A 19,908-nucleotide genomic window follows, 5' to 3' on the forward strand; every position below is an offset into this window, starting at 1 on the left:
GCCCTCCTATGAAATCCTTCCTTTGCGGAAGGTCAATAGGAATTGGAGAAGGCACATAACATCCTCAACTTTACCCGCACTAAATGACAGAGCCAGAGTTGGCCTGCTGTCTTCGTGCTGGCCTTCCCCAAGCCGCCATGCTTAGATGTGTAATTTTTACTTAAAGGGCCAACATTACTTTGGTTGGAATGATAGAAGTAGTTCAGAAGAAGGTCCATACGTGTTTCAGCTGTAAGTACTTTTTTATATTTTATTCATTAGCCTTTGCCTGCTAGTCACCAGACCTGTTACCTGTTTGGTGACCTTTTTATTTGTAGAGATTAAACAAGTAAATAATTTCATTGTTGGGTCACAGGACATTTTCCTGAGTGAGAGTTGTCCCCTGCCTAGCTGTTTGGGTGCTCTGGGGATACCTGGGTAGGTGAGGGATGATGTCTCACTGGCACCATCAGGGCTGTGATGTGAGTGTCAGGGTGCTTGCTGCCCTTGGTGTATGTCAGATACTGTCTTTGAATTCATGATGGCGATTGCTTCATAGTATGTCTTTTTCTCAAGTGTGCCTTACAGTAACTTCTCCCCTAGAAATTTACTTCTCCTTTGGAAGGCCTTGCTCTCTTTGGACTTGGGATCTATGCAAAGTTGAATCTAGTTATTACTTATATATGAGAAATTTGTGGAGAGTTAAACGTATTAATCTCAGAACAGTAGAAGAATTGACATGAAGGCAGGCAGCCCTCATGAGGACATGCTGTTACGGTCTGTCTTTCTGCAGCAGAGAATACGAGGCTTCTGGCTCCAGGTGTACTCTGTCTTTTGCGGTGTGCATTTCAGCACTTGCCTTACAAGTTAGTAAAGTTAGGGAGATGAGCAATTAAAACCGCACTTTAGTTGCTCCTCATGTTTTTCTGTGCTCGTGATACTGCGTCCGTAACAGTGAAATGCAGAAATGTTAAACTGTTAAACCCGAAGCACTGATGGGAGAGATGTCTTCATGATCTACCATCAAGGAAAACTGTTTTGAAGGGAAAGTTAAAATAGTTTATTTTTTGAAAACTGGAGTGTAAATGTTAGCGCTCTACTTATTGTACTCTTGACAGTAAAACCCAGTGTAAGTGATGTGATTTCCTGCATTTACAATCTTGTCTCAATCCCACCAACCCACATCATCATGGCCAAATTAATTAAAGCAAGCTTTTTTATTCATGTACACAGACTTTGTCTCTCTAAGGCAAGGTTCAAGAGGTCAGCATTAGATTTGAGTACATGCCATTTTTGTCTTTCTGAGTCTGGGTTACCTCATCCAGAATGATTTTTTTTCTAGTCCTGTCCATCTGCCTGCAAATTTCATGAGGTCATTGTTTTTTACTGCTGAGTAGTACTCCATTGTGTAAATGTACCACATTTTTCTTATCCATTCTTTGGTTAAAGGGACATCTACGTTGCTTCCAGGTTCTGGCCATTATGAACAAATCTTAGGACCTTAGTTGAGAAGGGTCCTTGTGGTATGACTGCTCATCCTTTGGGTAGACGCCTAAAGTGGCACACACAGTAGGAGGGGGGAGATCACAAGGCTGAGGTCAGCCTGAGCTAATCATATTTTTCAAATAACTTTTTACATTTCTCTCTCTCTCTCTCTCTCTCTCTCTCTCTCTCTCTCTCTCTCTCTGTGTGTGTGTGTGTGTTGGCACGTGCTTGCCACAGCCTGCTTATCAAGGTCAGAGGACAATTTATGGTATATGCTTCTCTTTTCTACCACATAGGTTCTTGGCAACAAACTCTGTTATTCCTGAGCCATCTTGCTAGCCCCTGCGCCAATTTTTTTTTCCTCTTCTTCTTTTCTTTGTGTAGCTCTGGCTGTCCTGGAATTCACTTTGTTTATTTTTTTAAACTTTATTTAACGCACATTGGTATAATGATGTCAGATTCTCTTGAACTGGAGCTACAGACAGTTGCAAGCTGCCATGTGGGTGCTGGGAATTGAACCTGGGTCCTCTGGAGGAGCAGTCAGTGCTCTTAACCACTGAGCCATCTCACCAGCCCCGCCTGCGCCAATTTTTTAAAAAAGAAATGACTTTTTTTCCAGATGGTCAGGATCTTATCAGGCGAACAGCTTAGACAAGTACTTTTCTACCATTGTGGGGTTCATTAGCAGCGGAGGCAGACTTCGGTCTGATATGTCTCTCCTGGTCTTGTGGGCTGCCTTAGTGCTGATGACTCCAATTGATCTCTTTTTCTGAGCTTCATTCCTTTCCTTCATTCATCTTTCTTCATTCAGCTTCCTTTTGTGACCTATCTATCAGAACCCACACCCAGTGCCATCCGGCTGTGATCACCTCTATCTATAGGGGACGCTCCTGCTGTCCTCTTCACAGCTGCCCTTTCCTGTGTCTCTTCCAGAGGCAGTTCCATGTCATCTCCATGCCTGGTGTCTGTGGGAGGAGACCAACAGAGACAGAGACTGAGCACACTGCTGTTAACTCACCTCTGTTTTGATGCCTATAGCGCTTGTACCTACAGAATAAAAGCCAAGGCCTTTATAGTCTATACCATCATGACTCTTGCCTGCCTGGTTTGCTCTCATTCCCTTCTCCCCATCCTGGCCTCTATGCCACTTTATGCCAGTGTAGCCCTGGGCCTCCTCCGTATTGTTAGGCAAGTCCCAGCCCATCAGGTGTCTGTGGTGTCTTCTCTGAATGGAACCATCAGCCCTGCTCATTAAGTGGTAGAGGTCTTCATCCTCTCTCAGTTCCCTCTGTATTTTCTTCTCCCACTGACCATTACATAAACTGCTTTCTGTTTTCCTCTGTTGTCCGCATTCTGCACTAGAACTTACATTTCCCAGAGCAAGGACGTTTATTTGTTCCCGTGTTCAACAGAGCTGCGTAGATCTGTTCTTCTCTTCTGTGCCCAATACTGGTTCTGTGACGAATGTATGAATGAAAAGTATGCATGCATGGCTAGCAGTGCCAATGAAGGAGCAGTAGTATAGGCTTTGTGCTAATTTTCCTGTTCCTCTGTTGTGGGTATAAGGTGAAACTTCCATGAGGGCCTGCTGCCACTTCGGTTTTCTGTTTTGTGCAGAACTCATCCAATACCTGGCACATGGCAACTGATAGTTAACATGTTGACATAGAGCTTCAGAGCCCAGAACATGGATGTTTCTTAGCAAGGCATTTCAGTTGGGGCTCTTTTGGAGGGATATTTTTGTTTCTCCAAAATCAGTAGTCTATGCTGTGGACGGGTGATAAGTAATGTTCACACATTTTTTTATAAACTCATAATTGTATTGAAACTATTGCACTGCTCATATTTTAAATAGCCAGATATAAGGACTGTCATGTAAGTTACAATATTTTGCAGTTGTATGTAAGCTCATATTCTAGTCTGCACACATTTTTCATTTTCTCTAGTAGTGACAAATCTCCTGAGCTTTTAACAGTACAATCCCTTTGCAGGCTTAGAGCCTGTGTCACGTAAGAGTTCCTTCCTGTGAGGTTTTTTCCTATGCAATGTAACATTTTGGTTTGGATTTTTTTTTTTAGACTTTAGCATTCTAATTAATAAATGCTTTTCTATTAAGAAAACTGCACTGTGGTTTCTGAGTTTAGATCCTTGGCCATGTAAATAAGCTGGGCTTTGCAGCTTCGGGTTTTTAACCTTTGCTCTTTGTTATTAGCTTTATGTTTTTTTAATTATTGGAAAATGGAGGACACTAGGAAAGTTATGACTTAAATGGACTGTTGTTATGACTATATTCTTTTTCAGGAAATGAAAAATGTTATTTATTCTTTCCAAATCAAGCAGAAACAAATATAGAACATCTTATGCTGTTGCTTTTTGGCTCACCACTTAATATTATCCCAGTTTGAGTCTTTAAATGTGATTATTATCTTTCCATTATGATGACTGATGATATGACCCAGCTATTCGTCGTTACAAACTTCCATCATCCTAGTTGTTATTGCCTACTATATGAAAGAGAATGGGTGTGTTTCAGCATGTGCACGTTTATTTGAATAACGAAGTCAAGATCAACAAAAATGCAAATATATTATTTTCTTCCTTAACTTCTCTACTATTATATGAAAATACATACATATATATATTATTTTCAAAATGTAGATTTTGTGATTCTAGAGTCTCTTGCTTTTGATTTTTTGTTTTTTGGGGAAATCTCTACTGAGATGCTGCGGTACTCTGCATCCTTCACAGTGCCCGTTTGTGCAGACATGTCCAGATGAATCCAGAGTTTAATGTTAAGAGTCTTATAACATGTCAATTTGATTTGTAGCCTTTTATATCATAGAATGCTAATTAAAATCATATTTTTGCATGTGTCATGCCTTTCATGTACATATGCAAATTGATTCAGTTGCCTTTTAGCTGTTAGTAATTAACTTTATGAAGGACAGCTGTAATACATAATTAACAAAAATGTTTGCAAGCCCTTTACACTCAAAGTTACAACAGTAAATTCTCCCCCTCCCTCCACTTTTCAAATTAGCCATTTTTGTCTGATGCTTCAGAATGAAATCTGGTGCTGTGGAGAGTCACATAATCAATGTGGTGCTGTGTGGAAGGAGGGTGTTGTGGGAGCTGGAGAGCTTTCTCTCCATTCCATACAGATGCTGATTAGCCTATCTCTCTGTAAATTAAGATCTTGAAGTCAGGAGTTTCTCCTGTTTACCCCACTTATATTGATATTTTCTTGGCACAAAAGCACATTGGTGTATTTGCATGTGCATGCTGTAGACATAATAAACATTTATGTCATTTTAAAAACCTTTATTCCAGTTACAACCGTGCTTTTAAAGAAGCCTTATATAACACATTCATTTTCTCTTTTATAATCCTTTAAATATTTAATAAAATGACATTTTCTCCAGCGCACTTTATGATTGACGTGTGAGATTGACTGGGGTCCTGAATACTACACATGGTAGCTTTCATTCATCTTTCTTGCCAACTGACAGTGGAGGCAGTGCCTAAAGAACCGCAGCCTTCACCTGATCCTGGGCACTGCTAGTTTCCCAGACCAGAGAAGGAGCTCAGCAATTTAGGTGCAGTTATCTCTTTAACCAAGAGGCAAGCTTGTCCAAGAGCTATTCTATGAGTGTACCTGTGGTGTGCTAATGTATGCCCATACCATAATCATTCTTAAATGCTCTCTACAGATTTCAAGACAATTGTCAAGATATAATTCTAAAGTTCATTTTCATTTATTTTTTAGGGTTGCTTTTGTAATGAAGAAACACTTAAATACTCACCTACTAGGCAAACATGGAGTTGGCACCCCAAAAGAAAGGTAATTTTTTTCATTCCTTTGTACTTTGTATTTAATAAGTACTTTTCGTTTCATTCAGTGAAATGACTTCTCAAGTCTGTGTCAGTGGTTCATCTTGAATTTGTAACTTTCTTCTTGAATGCCATTTATTGTATCAACTTTTCAGAAAAATGCAATGGCATATGGAAGTTTTAAAAACCAAGTTTTGAACTACTTGAGAGGTAAATTGATATAAACAGAACTATAGAATTGGTTAAACACCTTCATGTATGCTAAAGCAAATGTTTAAACTAATTACTGGGGTTGGGGTGGGATAAATAAATGTTGTCTTTACTATATTTTTATTTGGGGGTTTTAAAATAACATTTTTGAGTTCTTACTCTAGAACTAAATACAATGCTGATGTTGAAAATGAAATATCCTATGTCATTCTCCAGGTAATACTACAGTTGCCAGGTCATGAAAAACAACACTATAATTATTGTGCCCTCAACTTGCAGGTTTATTTTCCTTGGTGGTGTATCATAATTAGGTCATCATGCAGGCCTGCTCATTGTAGGTGATATCTAGCAGTGTCCGCTGTCAGGTGAACATCCCTACTTCTGAGAGCTCCCAGGCTTCGGAAGTGTACTCACTCAACACTCATAGACACACCCTCAGCTTTCTGAACTGCAGGCTGTTCTTTCAGCTTCCCTCTGAAGCCCACGAAAATGCTCGAGATTCTATACTCTCCTGAGTGTCAGTCACAACATGTTGACATCTCTGAAGAGTCATCCGCTACCTTCTAACAATATCTAAAGTCTCTAATGACCTTTTCCAAATTCAAATGCATTCAATTTCCTTAGCATTAGAGTGTAGTCAGAGACTATGGTTACACAAATGTTGCCATGTTGTGTCTGCTTCCTTTTTACTTGAGCTTCAGTTTCACACTTTTCATTATAATAGTCAACTTACTTCTGGCTAAAATATACCCAGTTAGCAGATGTATCATAGGCAGATGATTCTTGAAATGTAGAAAATTGTGTACTTTCAGAGAATAATTTGGGATTTGCCAAAAATATTTCATACTAGTATATTCTTTATATACTAGTATATATTAGTATATTATTTATTTCTCCCTCAGATCAAAGTCACACATATAATTAATCTTTTTATTCATATTATTTATCATGCCAACACCTTCAACGAGAAGATACATGAGTTTGAAATTCTTGGATTTACTGTTTGGTTTTTCTATTTAGTTTTCCTATGTTTTGAAGGTGTTTCCTGTTCCTTACCTCAGTAGTATGAATTAAGCTAGGGAGATGTGGTGCTTTTAGTGAGAATGGCTCCCATAGGCTCAGATATTCGAGTACTTGGTCCTGAGTTGTTTGAACTGTTTGGGAAGGATTAGGAGGCATGATCTTGTTGGAGAGGGTGTGTCACTTTGAGGTTTCAAAAGTAGCTCTCTTCCCGGTTAGTGGGTTAGTGGTTGGCCCCCACCCCACGCTTCTACTTAGTTGCTGATATATATGTGTAAACCTTCAGGTTTGTTCCAGTGCCATGCCTGCCTGCTGCCTTGCTCCCAGTCCTGATGGTCATGAATGCACCTCTTGACTTTAACCCTGAATAACCTCCTTCCCCTATGCTTTGCCTCAGCCATGCTGTCTTATTACTACAATAAAACAGCAACTTAGCCCGATGTGTGCTGGCTTCCCAGTGCTAGGACAAATGCCTGAGCTAACCAGCCTATAGAAGGAAACTTGGCTCTGGCTGCTAGTATCCTTTAGATGTTTTTAGCTGATCATTTGGTTACATTACTTTTGGACCTTGACTCATATGGGGTTGTGCACAGTTGGAGGACCCTTTTTATTTAAGGTAACCTAGAGTGGGAAGGAGATTCAGAAAGGGACTAGATTCCTGCCAGTCGACCAGGCTGCTTACAGCTTCCAGCAGCTCTCAATGTTGTCTTAGGTTGGTTATCAGGATTTAAACTAATTGCCCACTGGGACAGACAGAAAGCTCATGTGGCTCCCTCTCCTCTGCTGTGCGGCTTTGCCTTTGCAGCCATTGTACTAGCCTTGTCCAGCAGTGTGAAAATGCTGCAGGTATCTGAATGGCTGGCTACTTTTAAGGGCAATATTCATCTAAACCAGCTATTTTTCTTCCTGTTAAAGAATTATTTGATTCAGCTATCTTTGTGATACTGTCTTTTTCCCCCTAACATTGTTGTCTGTAACCATGAATCAGAATTCCTAGAATTAGATTTAAAAATTATTTTTCAATGTGCACCTGTGATTGGAGGAGACCATGATTAACAAATGTAATCTAGTACAAGGCTTCTCCTTTTTGTTTCTGTGGCTTTAAGCATCACAGAACGGTGAGTTTGTTGTACCTTCAGTTTGAGAATAATGTTTGTCTGTTAAGTTAAAGCTTTTTCTCACCCATTTAAAACATTGTTGCTTTGGCTATAATTTTGCAAGCTTGCTATATTTCAGTATTTCCAGGACAGTATAATCAGTTTATTTTTTATGTTTGAAATTTGATTCTACTCTCTAATGCATTGCATATTATGGAAAAAATGTAATAGAAATTATCCAAATAGTCTGTGGCAATTAAATTAATACTACATTTTGTGTGTAAGTATTTAGGCCTTGTACTTTGATTGATATGTGTGAAAAAATGATATTTTATTTAAAAAAATCCACATACTTGGACTCTAAAGTTTGATGAACCAATAAATTTGGTCAATATGACTAACTTTTTTTTTGAAAGTAATTTTATTAAATTATAAAAGTTTCTATTTCCGCCCCTCCTCCCACCACCCTCCCACTCCCCCCACTCCCTCTCCTCCTCCCTCTCCATCCCTAAGAGCAGACAGGGTTTCCTGCCCTGTGGGAAGTTCAAGTTCCTCCCTGCTCCCTCCAGGTCCAGGAACGTGAGTGTCCAGACAGACTGGATCCGCAAAATCCAGTATATGCAGAGGAAACAAGTCCCAGTGTCATTTGTCAATGGCTTTTCAGAAAGACTCTGGGCCAGCCACATTCAGAGAATCCGGCCACATTCAGAGAATCTGGTTGGATCACGTCCTCGTTCAGTCCCAGTCCAACTGGCCTTGGTAAACTCTCATTAGATCCGTCCCCTTGTATCAGTGGGTGATCGCACCCCTCGCGGTCCTTATTTCCTTTTTCATTTTCTTCATCCTTCTGCTCCTCATTTGGACCTTGGGGGGCCCAGTCCGGTGCTCCAATGTGGGTCTCCGTCTGTATCGCCATCCATCGAATATGACTAACTTTTGAAAAAAATAACCCTATTCACGTTTGTCTTTGAGATACTCTGAATGTAGCTTTCCGAAAAATCCAATATTTGAACCTAAATTTGCATTAATGCACCTTAAGGTAATATAGTATTTGTGAGATATTTTACACTTAAATATAATCAACTGAATATTGCCACATCTAGCTCATATTTTTAAATAATAAACCCCAATTATTTTTCAAGTCCATCCTAAAGTAATCCGTGTTTTAAATGAGTATTAATCTCTGTTATACAAGTGAACGAAAATACCTTATAACGCTTTGCTTTCATTCCTAGTAATCTTGAAGAGAGCTTCTTTACAAGTATAAAAATAAGTGCAGCCAGGACTAGTGTGTTTCCTGTGAATGTCAGGTCTGTGTAGTACAGTGGGGCAGATGGGAGAGGTATGTTTTGTCTAGGAGTCCTATCTACATCTTTGATTTTTGTATGCCTTTGAGAGAGAGAGAGTGTGTGTGTGTGTGTTATACTGTCAAGAAATACCCTTGCTGGTGAAACCTTTTCAAAATACTTATGGCACCACTTTGATATTAAGGAATTTTTAAATTATATAATATATAGTAAACCATAAGGGTCAAATGATTTTGTTGACAGATAAAATGCCTTTGCAATTTAATATTGATTATCTAGACCACAATCTATGCCTGTTTTAGGGAAACCATGTTTGGAAGATGTCAGCACAGCAGTGTGTTGTTTCTAATCTGGGTGGAAGGCAATTCTTTAGATTCCTTCAGCAAATGTACCTTCATAGTGTTGCTGGCCTCTCTTTCATTGGACAGTTGAGATTTGGGGCTAGTTGTCATTTGTAAAAAGTTAGGACTCACTGGGTGTAATTAAGGTTATTTGCATGTACATGGATAGGGCTCCATCACAGATAACTTATCAGTAGGTATGACGCCCTCCAGCTGCTACCATTACCCCTGAAGGCAAGGCCTCAGGGAGAGAGGGGCCTCATGGAGGAGGGGCCTCCTCCAATTCCTCCAACAAGGCCACACCTCCTGTTAGTACTTTTCTCTTTGGGGCCATTTACTTTCAAACCACCCCACTATTATTGTTGTTGTTGTTTTTTGTTTTTTTTTTCCAAGATAGGGTATCTCTGTGTAGTTCTGGCTGCCCCAGAACTTACTCTGTAGACCAGGCTGACCTTGAACTCAGATTTCTGCCTGCCCTTTGGAGTGCTTGGATTAAAGACAAGAACCCAAGCACGCCTGGCTTTTTTATTGTTGGTTTTAATGTCTTAGGCTTTCCCGGGTTAGGGAGCCTCACCTGAATAGTCTCATGATCGTCTTAACTGATGTGGGAAAGCCCATTCCAATTATGGGCAGCACTTTGAGTCAGCAGTCCTTTTGAAAATGGGTATTTCAGAGGTTTCTCTTGATTGGCCTTAGGTCTTGCTGCTCAGCTAATCAGATCTGTTGTTGTTGCTGTAGTGGAACCAGCCTTTCCAAGCTTTTGTTGTGGAACAGGGACTAACAACTGCCCATAGTATTCAGGGCTTCAGACCTAGGTTGGAACTGCTGACCTGAGTCTAATGGTGTGTGTCTTTTGTGACCACCCCACCAGCACCGCAGAGAGACAGCTATTCTAGAACTACTCAGACTCCCGAGAAACCCAGCCTCCAGGGCAGAGTACTGGTTTCTAAGCAGTCATGTGTGATTTGTAAAGATTTTGTGTTGGGGATTTTTTGTTTTTCTGTTTGCTTTTATTTTTAATTTTTATTTTATTTTTATGTGTGTTTGTTCCCCCACCCTTTTTCCATATAAGTTTGTGTTTGGGCTGTGAGTATGACACTATGGTGTGTTTGAGGTATAAATATGACATTGGAGGGTTTGGGGTGTGAAAGGTTTGGAGTGATTTCCTTGGTTCCTTTTTTATTTCCTTTTTCTCTTTCCTTCAAAAAGTTTGCATGTCAAAATAGTGGAAAGATATCTTTTCCTATTTTGTTTTTCAAAATTTGTTATGCCACTATTTTACATGAAACATCAAGGTGACATCCAAAACAAAACTCATATTGACGTGCTCTTCCCGTGGGTTTTTGTTATCATTAATCTAGTTCTAGTGGTCCTTCAGGTTGTTTAGGAATGTTGCCACTCTTTGAAAGAAACAATACATTTTTTAGAAAATGAATGATCCACAGAATAGTGGATTGGCAGCTTCTTGGTAGGAAGGATCTTAGTTGTCATGTATGGTTTTATTGCCTTTAAATTATGCTTATCACTGTATCGTCCATTTTAAAATAATAGCTTGGGTTTGGTCAAGCAGTTACCTGTGCATGTTGTCGTTCATTAGAAGATAGTTTCCCTCCACTCAGTATGTGCATGGTAGACGAGCGGCTTTGTTTGTTTTTTCTCATATGGATGCTCTGACTCTCTCCATCCTGGCTGCTGTAACTGTGGTTGTCACTTCAGACTCTCCATTTTCTGTCAACACTCCCTGTCTCCTTCGATTTTCTTTCTTTCTGTTGTTTGCATTCAGCATTTATTTTCTTTTTAAAAACTACCTACACAAGTTAATTTAGGAAAAATAAAATGTTTATGGACTTCTGTCAGTGTTAAAAATACTTACAGAAGACATCTCTGTTGGCAAAGTAGAAGACAACATGCCTGCTCTCCCAGTCTGGCTTACTGGAACAACTTGCCACGTTTTAGTGACTCGATGCTTTGCATGTTTCCATCTGTACATGTCCCCATCTGTGGGTACTTAGGACTACATAATAGTCCCCGGTGGTGTGACCCAGTAGTTTTATGAAAAAGGAAGTTTCAGTAGAAAGGAAACCTAGTGAATCATTTCTCCGTAGAATGATCAATGCCATAGCAATCCTCTGAAGCAAATGTTGTTCTTAATGAAAGATTGGCTTCTGCATCTTCATGGGGTCAGTCAGAAGTTTATTTAAGCGCATGTGGATAGAGACACAAAGTCACCCTGTCAAAGTTTGGGATTGTATTGGTCATGCCGACAGTCTGTTTGCCTGGATGACTGCAGTGGGCTCTTTCCTGGTCTCTGCCGTGTAAGTTTCCTCGGTGAAAGCTAGCACAAGTGTCAGTGGCACACCATGTCCAAATTCCACATGACTCCAGGGTCTTAGCCTAGAGTTCAAGGTTGGCATCAGCTGGACATGTCCTGCCCTCACATTGTGTGCTGGGACCACACATGCCACCATGCTGGGCTTTACACTATGCATTTCTTAAAGTTTTTAAAAATGTTACCCTTTATTATTATTGTTGTTTTTGTTGTTATTGCTAAAAACTGGTTTCTTTCACTGTACTGTTTCTTCCCCTTTGTCCTATAGATCGGTTTTTACATTATAATTATTATGGTAATGACTTAAGTTTAAGAAAGTTTCAAAAAATAACATGAAATCAACTTTGTTGTTAATTCAGTATTTGGTCTGCTGTTGATTAGACTCGGGAAGGTGATTTCTGTTTGGTCTCTGTTCGAGGAGATGCTGTGCTTTCCTGTGATGATTTGACGTTTTACTTGGGTACTAGCAAATCATGTGTGTAATTGAGTTTTCCTCTTTGTGTTACTGCTGGGAAGCTTAGGTCCTAAACTGTTACCCATCTCAAGCACGTGCAAAGGACTTCAGGGCTTTCATGTATTTACTACTGTTATTTCCTTTCTCATTTTTTTTTCCTTACTTCTCATGAGGAAGTCCCATTTATGTGAATGTTATATTTTAACAAGCTCACATAAATCAAAGCCCCCATAACTCAGAAGTATTGCAGTAGGAACTTTTAAGTCAATACTTTCCTGCAAGTTCATGTATCTTTAGCCCCTTGGTTTTATGTCTCTCTCTTGAGTACTGTACATCCCTATTAGATACTTTTAGAAAATGTCTTTTTTTTTCATATCAAATGAAACTGTTTGTACACTTTAAGGTACAGCTTCACTCCTGTTGTTCAGAATGTTCTCCTGTGCTAAAAACTTGCTCCTAAGGTGTCCATGCTGCTGCTAAGTGCTTACCAGCTAACAGCAGTATTGCTTCTCCTTTATCACACTCACTTGCTCGGTGTATCAGAACCCTCCCTCTTTATATGATACACAAATAATTGGGTGTTTCTGAGAAGGATGAAGGCTTTCTTTGTCCCAGAAACGAAAAGTTAGTCAAAGTCAGTAGCTTTTGGGTTCTTAAGAATTTTAATATTTCATTGACTGCAGCAGGGTGAATTCAGAGAGAAGTTAGAGATGCTCGTAGGTGGAAGACCAAGAGAGAGAGGCGGGAGAGAGACATCGCTGGAGGGTTCCAGGGATACAGGGTTTGTCAGGATGCTAGTCTGGAGATTTTTCACAACCTTACTGCAGAATCTAGGCTGGGGGATGGGAAAGAGAGGGCTGGGTCAGCCAGTGGGAGCTACCCAGCATCCAGGAGCCTCCTCTCAGCTTATCACTTTCTCATAATAGCTTTCAGGCAATATGCTCATTTAGGAGAAAAAGATGCAGATGCAGGACTGTCTCCTTGACTTACTCGCCCGTTCCTCTTCCTGTTCTCATCAGTCTTACTGGGAATATAACATCCCTGCTGCTTAAAAGAACCCTTGTGGTCCTAGTTAAGACATAAGACTTTGTTAGTCTTTTGTAACATCTAAAAGATGACAGCCTCTCCTCTGTCCCCATGGGCCTTGTTTTGGACTTGATTGGCAGAAGATGAGAACAGAGAAACAATGTACAAGGAAAGAGGAGACTCTGCTGCAGTAAAGTGGTGTGCTATTCCAGGGAATTGTGGGTGGGTGCCCCTTGAGGTGAGCCCTTACGGAGAGGGGGAGGGCTGCCTTGTAGATGATCATAAACTTGTAGCAGTTTAAGGGAAGTGCATTGAGAGCTCTAGGATGCCCGTGGTTCAGTTTTTTCTTGGTTTAGTGAGCTCTGGGCTGCCCAGGGGCCTTGGGGAAGACTTGGAGGAGGTAGTAAAGGATGATGCCTTAGTAAATGCTTAGCAAGGAAAGTGTTCCAATGGGGTGGACGAGGGTTTGGAACATGAGGTTAGGAATAAGAGAGTTGGTTGGATTCTGGCAAAGAGGACCTTGTCTGCTGCTGTGTCCTGCGCTTTCCCAGCTGAGCACTCTTCTGGAGCTGGAACTGACAGTGTTGAGTCAGGCCTTAAGGAAAGACATTTGGATGGTGGCTTGGCACTACGTGTGAACATTTCTGTTGAACCCCATCTTTGTCCTGGGCTGTTGCATGGTCATTCTGTTTTATGCGACTCTCATCATGATGCTGATTCCTTTTGAGGGCCTTATCATTCATTGGTAACATTTGTCAGACGTGCCTTATTTTCCTCCGTGACTCTCTTCTCTATGTTCTCTAAGATGCCCACCTAACATCCCACAGCTACTGGCTGTCACTTTTATCATGTATGGAGATGTGGCCCACCTTGTTGAGTCTCTGTTTATTCCTTCTGTAGCGGATCTTCCTCATCACGCTCTCCCGGAACACTGGAGAATGAAGGGTGTGTGTGTCTATGCATATGTTTGCGTATGTTTAATTTGTAGATCAAAATTTCCTTTTTCATCTCTTGTTTCTTCCCCCAAAGAAACACAAAATTGTAATACTGCAGTAATAATTGTTATTCTATACTCCTCTATTGATTTTTCAAGCCATTGTTTAATTGGACAGAATGATTGAGATATTTTCACGGGATCCTGGAGACTCGTAGTGTGCAGCTAATAAAGAGGTCAGCTGTTTGTAACTGTTAAAGGATGTTTTCTACCAGCTGGCTTTTCCATTTTTTTTTTTTTTGCCATTCATTTCTCTAATTTTACTTAACTTCCTTAGAATGCTGGCTTACACATCTGTACCTGGTGAAATAGGCCTGGAACTCCTTTCCTTGATTCCGGTCCACTGCCAGGACTCAGGAGAACAAAGGCCTGTATGTTTACTGCAGCCTTCCATTGTGCCTACCCACCAGCTGACTTCTGAGAGAGCTTCTTTACATTCAGGATTACTTGGTAGTTTACTAAAAATGTCCTAAGCAATGTTTTTCCCAAGACATTTCCAGGAAACACAACTTTTCAGAGTAATTCTTATGAACTTGTATCAAGGCAATTTGACCATCCGTTTAAACCAATGAAAAACTTTATTTCCTTAATCTGAAGTGCTGTGATGGGAAAAATGAAGTGTTTTTACAGTTATTTCCTAAGATGGCCTCTTCACACTCCAGTTCTTGTTACTAGATCAACTTTCATGATCTGTTGTGAGCTTAGGGTGCAGGGATTCTATACTTAGAGTTTATAGGAAAGTCAGCTGGCATTGGTGTTCTGTAGCAGACTCTGACCATGTCGTGGTCCTAACATTTCTGGAAGCAGCTCTTTCATCTCAGTGCCCTTTCCTCCTGTTGGCAACATTGTTTCCAGGTGTGTGACTTTGTTTACGCTGCATCTGTTTAACTCTGTGAAGTTGTATTTTGGTGCCTGTCTAAAACAACTGATGGTCTTAAGAAGCGCTAATGGCCAATAGCAAGGCAGGGCAGGGATGGGCGGGGCTGACAGGCAGAGAGTATAAATACAAAGAAAAACCAAAGAGAAGGAGCAAGAGAATAAAGAGAGGAGGACATGGGGGGCCAGTCACCCTGCTACACCCAGCAAGCCAAGGAGAAAGAAGCAAAGAAAAATATACAGAAATAGAAAAAGATAGAAGTCAGAGGTAAAAGGTAGTTGGGATAATTTAAGATAAGAAAAGCTGGCAGGAAACAAGCCAAGCCATGGCCAGGCATTCATGAGTAAGAACAAGTCTCCATGATTTCTTTGGGAGCTGGGTGGTGGCCCCTTAAAAAGCCAAAAGAATTAAACTTCACACAACATGCTCAATTCCAGGAGACTCGTAGCATTGCTTGGTAGTTATTAGACATTCGGACCTACTCATTGCATTATACAAAATCAGTATTTATTAAGGTGAAAAGTCAAATATTGTTAATTTCAGATGAATTAACAAAGTTTACATAGAAATATTTCTTGCTTGATACAAGAGTCTAAAAATCTGCTTTCCAGGAATGCATTTCCATATCCATTGCCATGCTGAATTGTGCTCGCTTGTGCTCTCTCCCGCCCTCCCTCCCTCCCTCCCTCTTCGTGTGTGTGTGTGTGTGTGTGTGTGTGTGTGTGTGAACAGTATTATCTTAGGTACTCCCGCTCTCCTCCCATTCCCTTCCCCCTCCTCCCCTCTGCCCCTCTCCCTACCCACTCCCCCTCTGTTTCTGTTCAGAAAGGGGCAGGTCTCCCTCCCATGGGAATCGATAAAGCATGACATATCGAGATGAGGTAGAACGAAGCTACTCCCCCTGTGTTAATGCAGGGCGAGGCAACCCAGTATGAGGAATAGCGCTGTATATTTCTTAATGAGTTAACATTGTATGTTCTCCAGGAATGGGTGGTCTTGGCTCTAGGCCACACCCCTACTGTTTCTGCAGTCTGTTGTGATATTAATGTAAATATATAGGTATAAAATTATAAGACATAGTATATAGGTATGACATTTTATAGTTTTAAAAATACTTGTTTTTGAATAAAATGATTGAGGAAGTTTACATTTGCTAAGGTCTAAATATATGTTACTTTCTTCATTTCATGAAAATATGGTGAAACGTGTTATAGGAAATAGCAGGTTCAGTATAACTCATATGGAATGGTTTTAATTTAAAATAGATCAAGTTTACTGAGATTTTTGTTTGTTTGAGACAGGATTTCTCTGTGTGACTCTGGCTGTCCTGGAACTCATTCTGTAAACCAGACTGGCTTCAAACTCATAGAGATCCACCGGCCTCTACCTCCCTGAGTGCTGGGAATGAAGGCGTGTGCCACCACCACGATGAGCAGGAGAATAAATTTATTTCTTTACAAATAAATTGAATTTTTATTAGCATTTATCACGTGCTGGGATTGAAGGTGTGCGCCACCACCATGAGGAGCAAGAGAATAAAATTTATTTACAAATAAGTTGGATTTTTATTAACATGTATCATTCAGAGTAAAGTATTTCATTATAATATTTCCAAGTATGCATTTAATTTAATCATACTTTCTCCTGGTCCACTCTTTATTATATGTGGTCCCCTCTCTCAGCCCTTTGGCACTGAGAGAGTTCCTTTGGCACATCCCTAGCAGTCCTTTTCCTTTTTGTCTGTGATAGAAACATGGATTAACTTTTGTGGGGCTGGCACATTTTGCTGGCCATAATGCTCTCCAGTTCCACCCATTTTCCCTCAATAACATTGTTCCATCTTTGCATGTGCTCATACATAGTTGTGTATGTGCACACCATTGTGTTCATCTGCATATGGCTATGCTGACTTCGGCTGCTTTCCTTATAGGCCTAGGAGCTCTATTTGTAGAACTTTTTAAAAATTTTTACAAATTCTATTTTATGTGTATGAATGTGTGCCATGTCCCTGGTTCCCATAATTGTCAGAAGGTTGCATAGTATCTACCGGAACTGATGCTACCGGTGGTTGTAAGCCTCCATAAGGTTGATGGGAGTTGAACTTTGTCTCTGTGCAAACGCAAGCAGTAAACCTCTGAACCTTCTGTCCAGCTCCATATTTCTAGATTTCTTTTGAGGAGTCTCCATAATGATTTCCATAATGGCTGTACCAAAGTACATTCCTACTTCAGTGAGTGTGGCACCAACCCCAGCAGTATCTGCTTTTAGAATGACAGCCATTCATGTGGGTGAGGTGCAGTCTCAGAGTGAGTTTTCATCTGCCTCTTGGGTAAAGTGTGTAACTTTCTTTTTCATTTATTTTTGCCTGTTTGTACTTCTTCATTTGAAGTTTGAAACAACCCCCATTTATTGACTGAATTTTTTGCTAATTTCTTGTAGACTTTTGGGCATTTCAGGTTATATATGTGTGTGTGTGTGTGTGTGTGTGTGTGTGTGTATAAAATTGATTTTTATTGAGCTCTTCATTTTTCTCTACTCCCCTCCCTGCCTCTCCCTTCCCCTTCACCCTTCTCTCAAGGTCCGCTCGCTCCCAATTCACTCAGGAGATCTTTTCTTTTTCTACTTCCCATGTAGATTAGATCCATGTATGTCTCTTAAGAGTCCTCATTGTTGTCTAGGTTCTCTGGGATTGTGATTTGTAGACTGGTTTTCTTTGCTTTATGTTTAAAGACCACTTATGAGTGAGTATATATGATAATTGTCTTTCTGTGTCTCGGTTACCTCACTCAAAATGATGTTTTCTAGCTTAATTCATTTGCCTGCAAATTTCAAGATGTCGGTGTTTGTTTGTTTGTTTTTGTTTTTTTTTTGTTTTTTTTGTTTTTTTTTTTTTGCTGTGTGGTACTCCATTGTGTCAATGCACCACATTTTCCTTATCCATTCTTCAGTCAAGGGGCATTTAGGTTGTTTCCAGGTTCTGGCTATGACAAATAATGCTTCTATGAACATAGTTGAGCACATGTCCTTGTGGCACAATTGAGCAACCTTTGGATATATACCTAAAAGTGTTACTACTGTGTCTTGAGGAAGGTTGTTTTCTGATTTTCTGAGAAATTGCCACACTGATATCCAAAGGGGCTGTATTACCTTGCACCCCTACCAGCAATGCAGAAGTGTTCCATTTTCCCCACAACCTCTCCACCATAAGCTGTCATCAGTGTTTTTGATATTGACTATTCTTACAGGTATAAGATGGAATCCCAGAGTTATTTTGATTTGCATTTCTTTGATGACAAAGGATGTTTAACATTTCTTTAAGTGTCTTTCAGTCATTTTAGATTCCTCTGTTGAGAATTCTCTGTTTAGGTATGTATTCCATTTTTTAAATTGGATTATTTGGTTTTTTGATGACCAATTTCTTGAGTTCTTTGTATACTTTGGAGATAAGACCTCTGTCTGATGTGGGGTTGGTGGAGATCTTTTCCCATTCTGTAGGCTGTCGTTTTGTCTTGTTGACCGTGTCCTTTGCTTTACAGAAGCTTTCAGTTTCAGGAGGTCCCATTTATTAACTGTTTCTCTCAGTGTCTGTGCTGCTGAGGTGATATTTAGGAAGTGGTCTCCTGTACCAATGAGTTCAAGTGTACTTCCCCAGTTCTCTTTTGTGAGGTTCAGTGTGGCTGGCTTTATGTTGAGGTCTTTGATCCATTTGGAACTGCATTTGTACATGGTGATAGATATAAATCTATTTTCATTCTTCTACATGTTGATATCCAGTTATGCAAGCAACATTTGTTAAATATGCTTTCTTTTTTCCCATTTCATATCTTTTGCTTCTTTATCAAAAATCAGGTGTTCGTAGGTATATGGATTAATATCCGAGTCTTTGATTCGGTTCCATTGGTCCTCCTGTCTGTTTCTGTGCCAATACCAGACTCTTTCCAATACTGTAGCTCTGCAGTAAAGTTTGAAGTAAGGGATTTTGATGCCTCCAGAAGTTCTTTTATTGTACAGGATTGTTTTTTTCTATCCTGGGTCTTTTGCTTTTCCATATGAAGTTGAGTACTGTTCTTTCAAGGTGTGTGAAAAATTTTGCTGGGCATTGCATTGAATGTGTAGACTGCTTTTGGTAAGGTTGCCATTTTTACTGGGTTAATTCTGCCTTCCCAAGAGCATGGGAAATCTTTCCACTTTCTGGTGTCTTCTTCAACTTTTTCCTTCAAAGATTTAAAGTTCTTGTCGTATAAGTATTTCACTTGTTTAGTTAGAGTTACTCCGAGATATTTTATGCTATTTGTAACTATTGTGAAAATTGATTTTTCTCTGATTTCTTTCTCAGTCCATTTATCATCTGTCTACAGGAGGGTTACTGATTTTTTTTTTTTTTTTGAGTTGATCTTGTATCCTGCTACATTACTGAAAGTGTTTATGAGTTGTGGAAGTTCCCTGGTAGAAATTTTGGGTGATTCTCGCTTCCTTTCCTCAGTCAAGTTGTGTTCTGTAGGTGGCATTTTACAGACCTACGTTCATTGTTTTGCAAATGTTAGTGACAGATAGTTTTAATTTGCCCAACATAGCTTCTTGTATAGCTTTACTAGTAGGGACATCTTTATATTTCTTAGATGTGCAAATGGCTACAGACTTGTCCTTTTAATAACTTAGTTTAAAAATTTTGGAAATTAAAAGTTGTGTGTATATATTTTGTAATATTATTTTGTGTTTCTTTGTTTTCAAAATAAACAAAAACCAAAAATACAAACTCACTCTGAATTCCATGAGCCCTGAGGGAAGGGATTTGATGGAGACATCACATTTAAGACTTAGTGTTCTGAGGTCTCTCACTCTTCACATTGTCATGTGTGGGTCTCTGGATTTGCTCTCATCCGCTACAGGAGGAAGCTTCTCTTGGTGGCTGAGGAAGGCCCTGCTCTATGGGGACAGCAGAGTTTTGCTAGCAGTCA

The 19,908-nt window shown here is 40.0% G+C and overlaps 1 protein-coding gene across 1 annotated transcript in view; it reads left to right on the forward strand.

Annotated features, from left to right (window-relative positions):
• The window catches only part of Znf407 (zinc finger protein 407), a 380,369-nt gene that overhangs the window by 140,475 nt on the left and 219,986 nt on the right, over positions 1-19,908 (forward strand). Inside the window, exon 4 of the mRNA XM_085676351.2 lies at positions 5,231-5,305. Coding sequence (XP_085532477.2) covers positions 5,231-5,305 — 75 coding nt within the window. The remainder of the gene's footprint in view (positions 1-5,230; positions 5,306-19,908) is intronic.

Source organism: Myodes glareolus, chromosome 13, assembly GCF_982192425.1.
Source record: "Myodes glareolus chromosome 13, mMyoGla1.1, whole genome shotgun sequence".
Taxonomy (NCBI): domain Eukaryota; kingdom Metazoa; phylum Chordata; class Mammalia; order Rodentia; family Cricetidae; genus Myodes; species Myodes glareolus.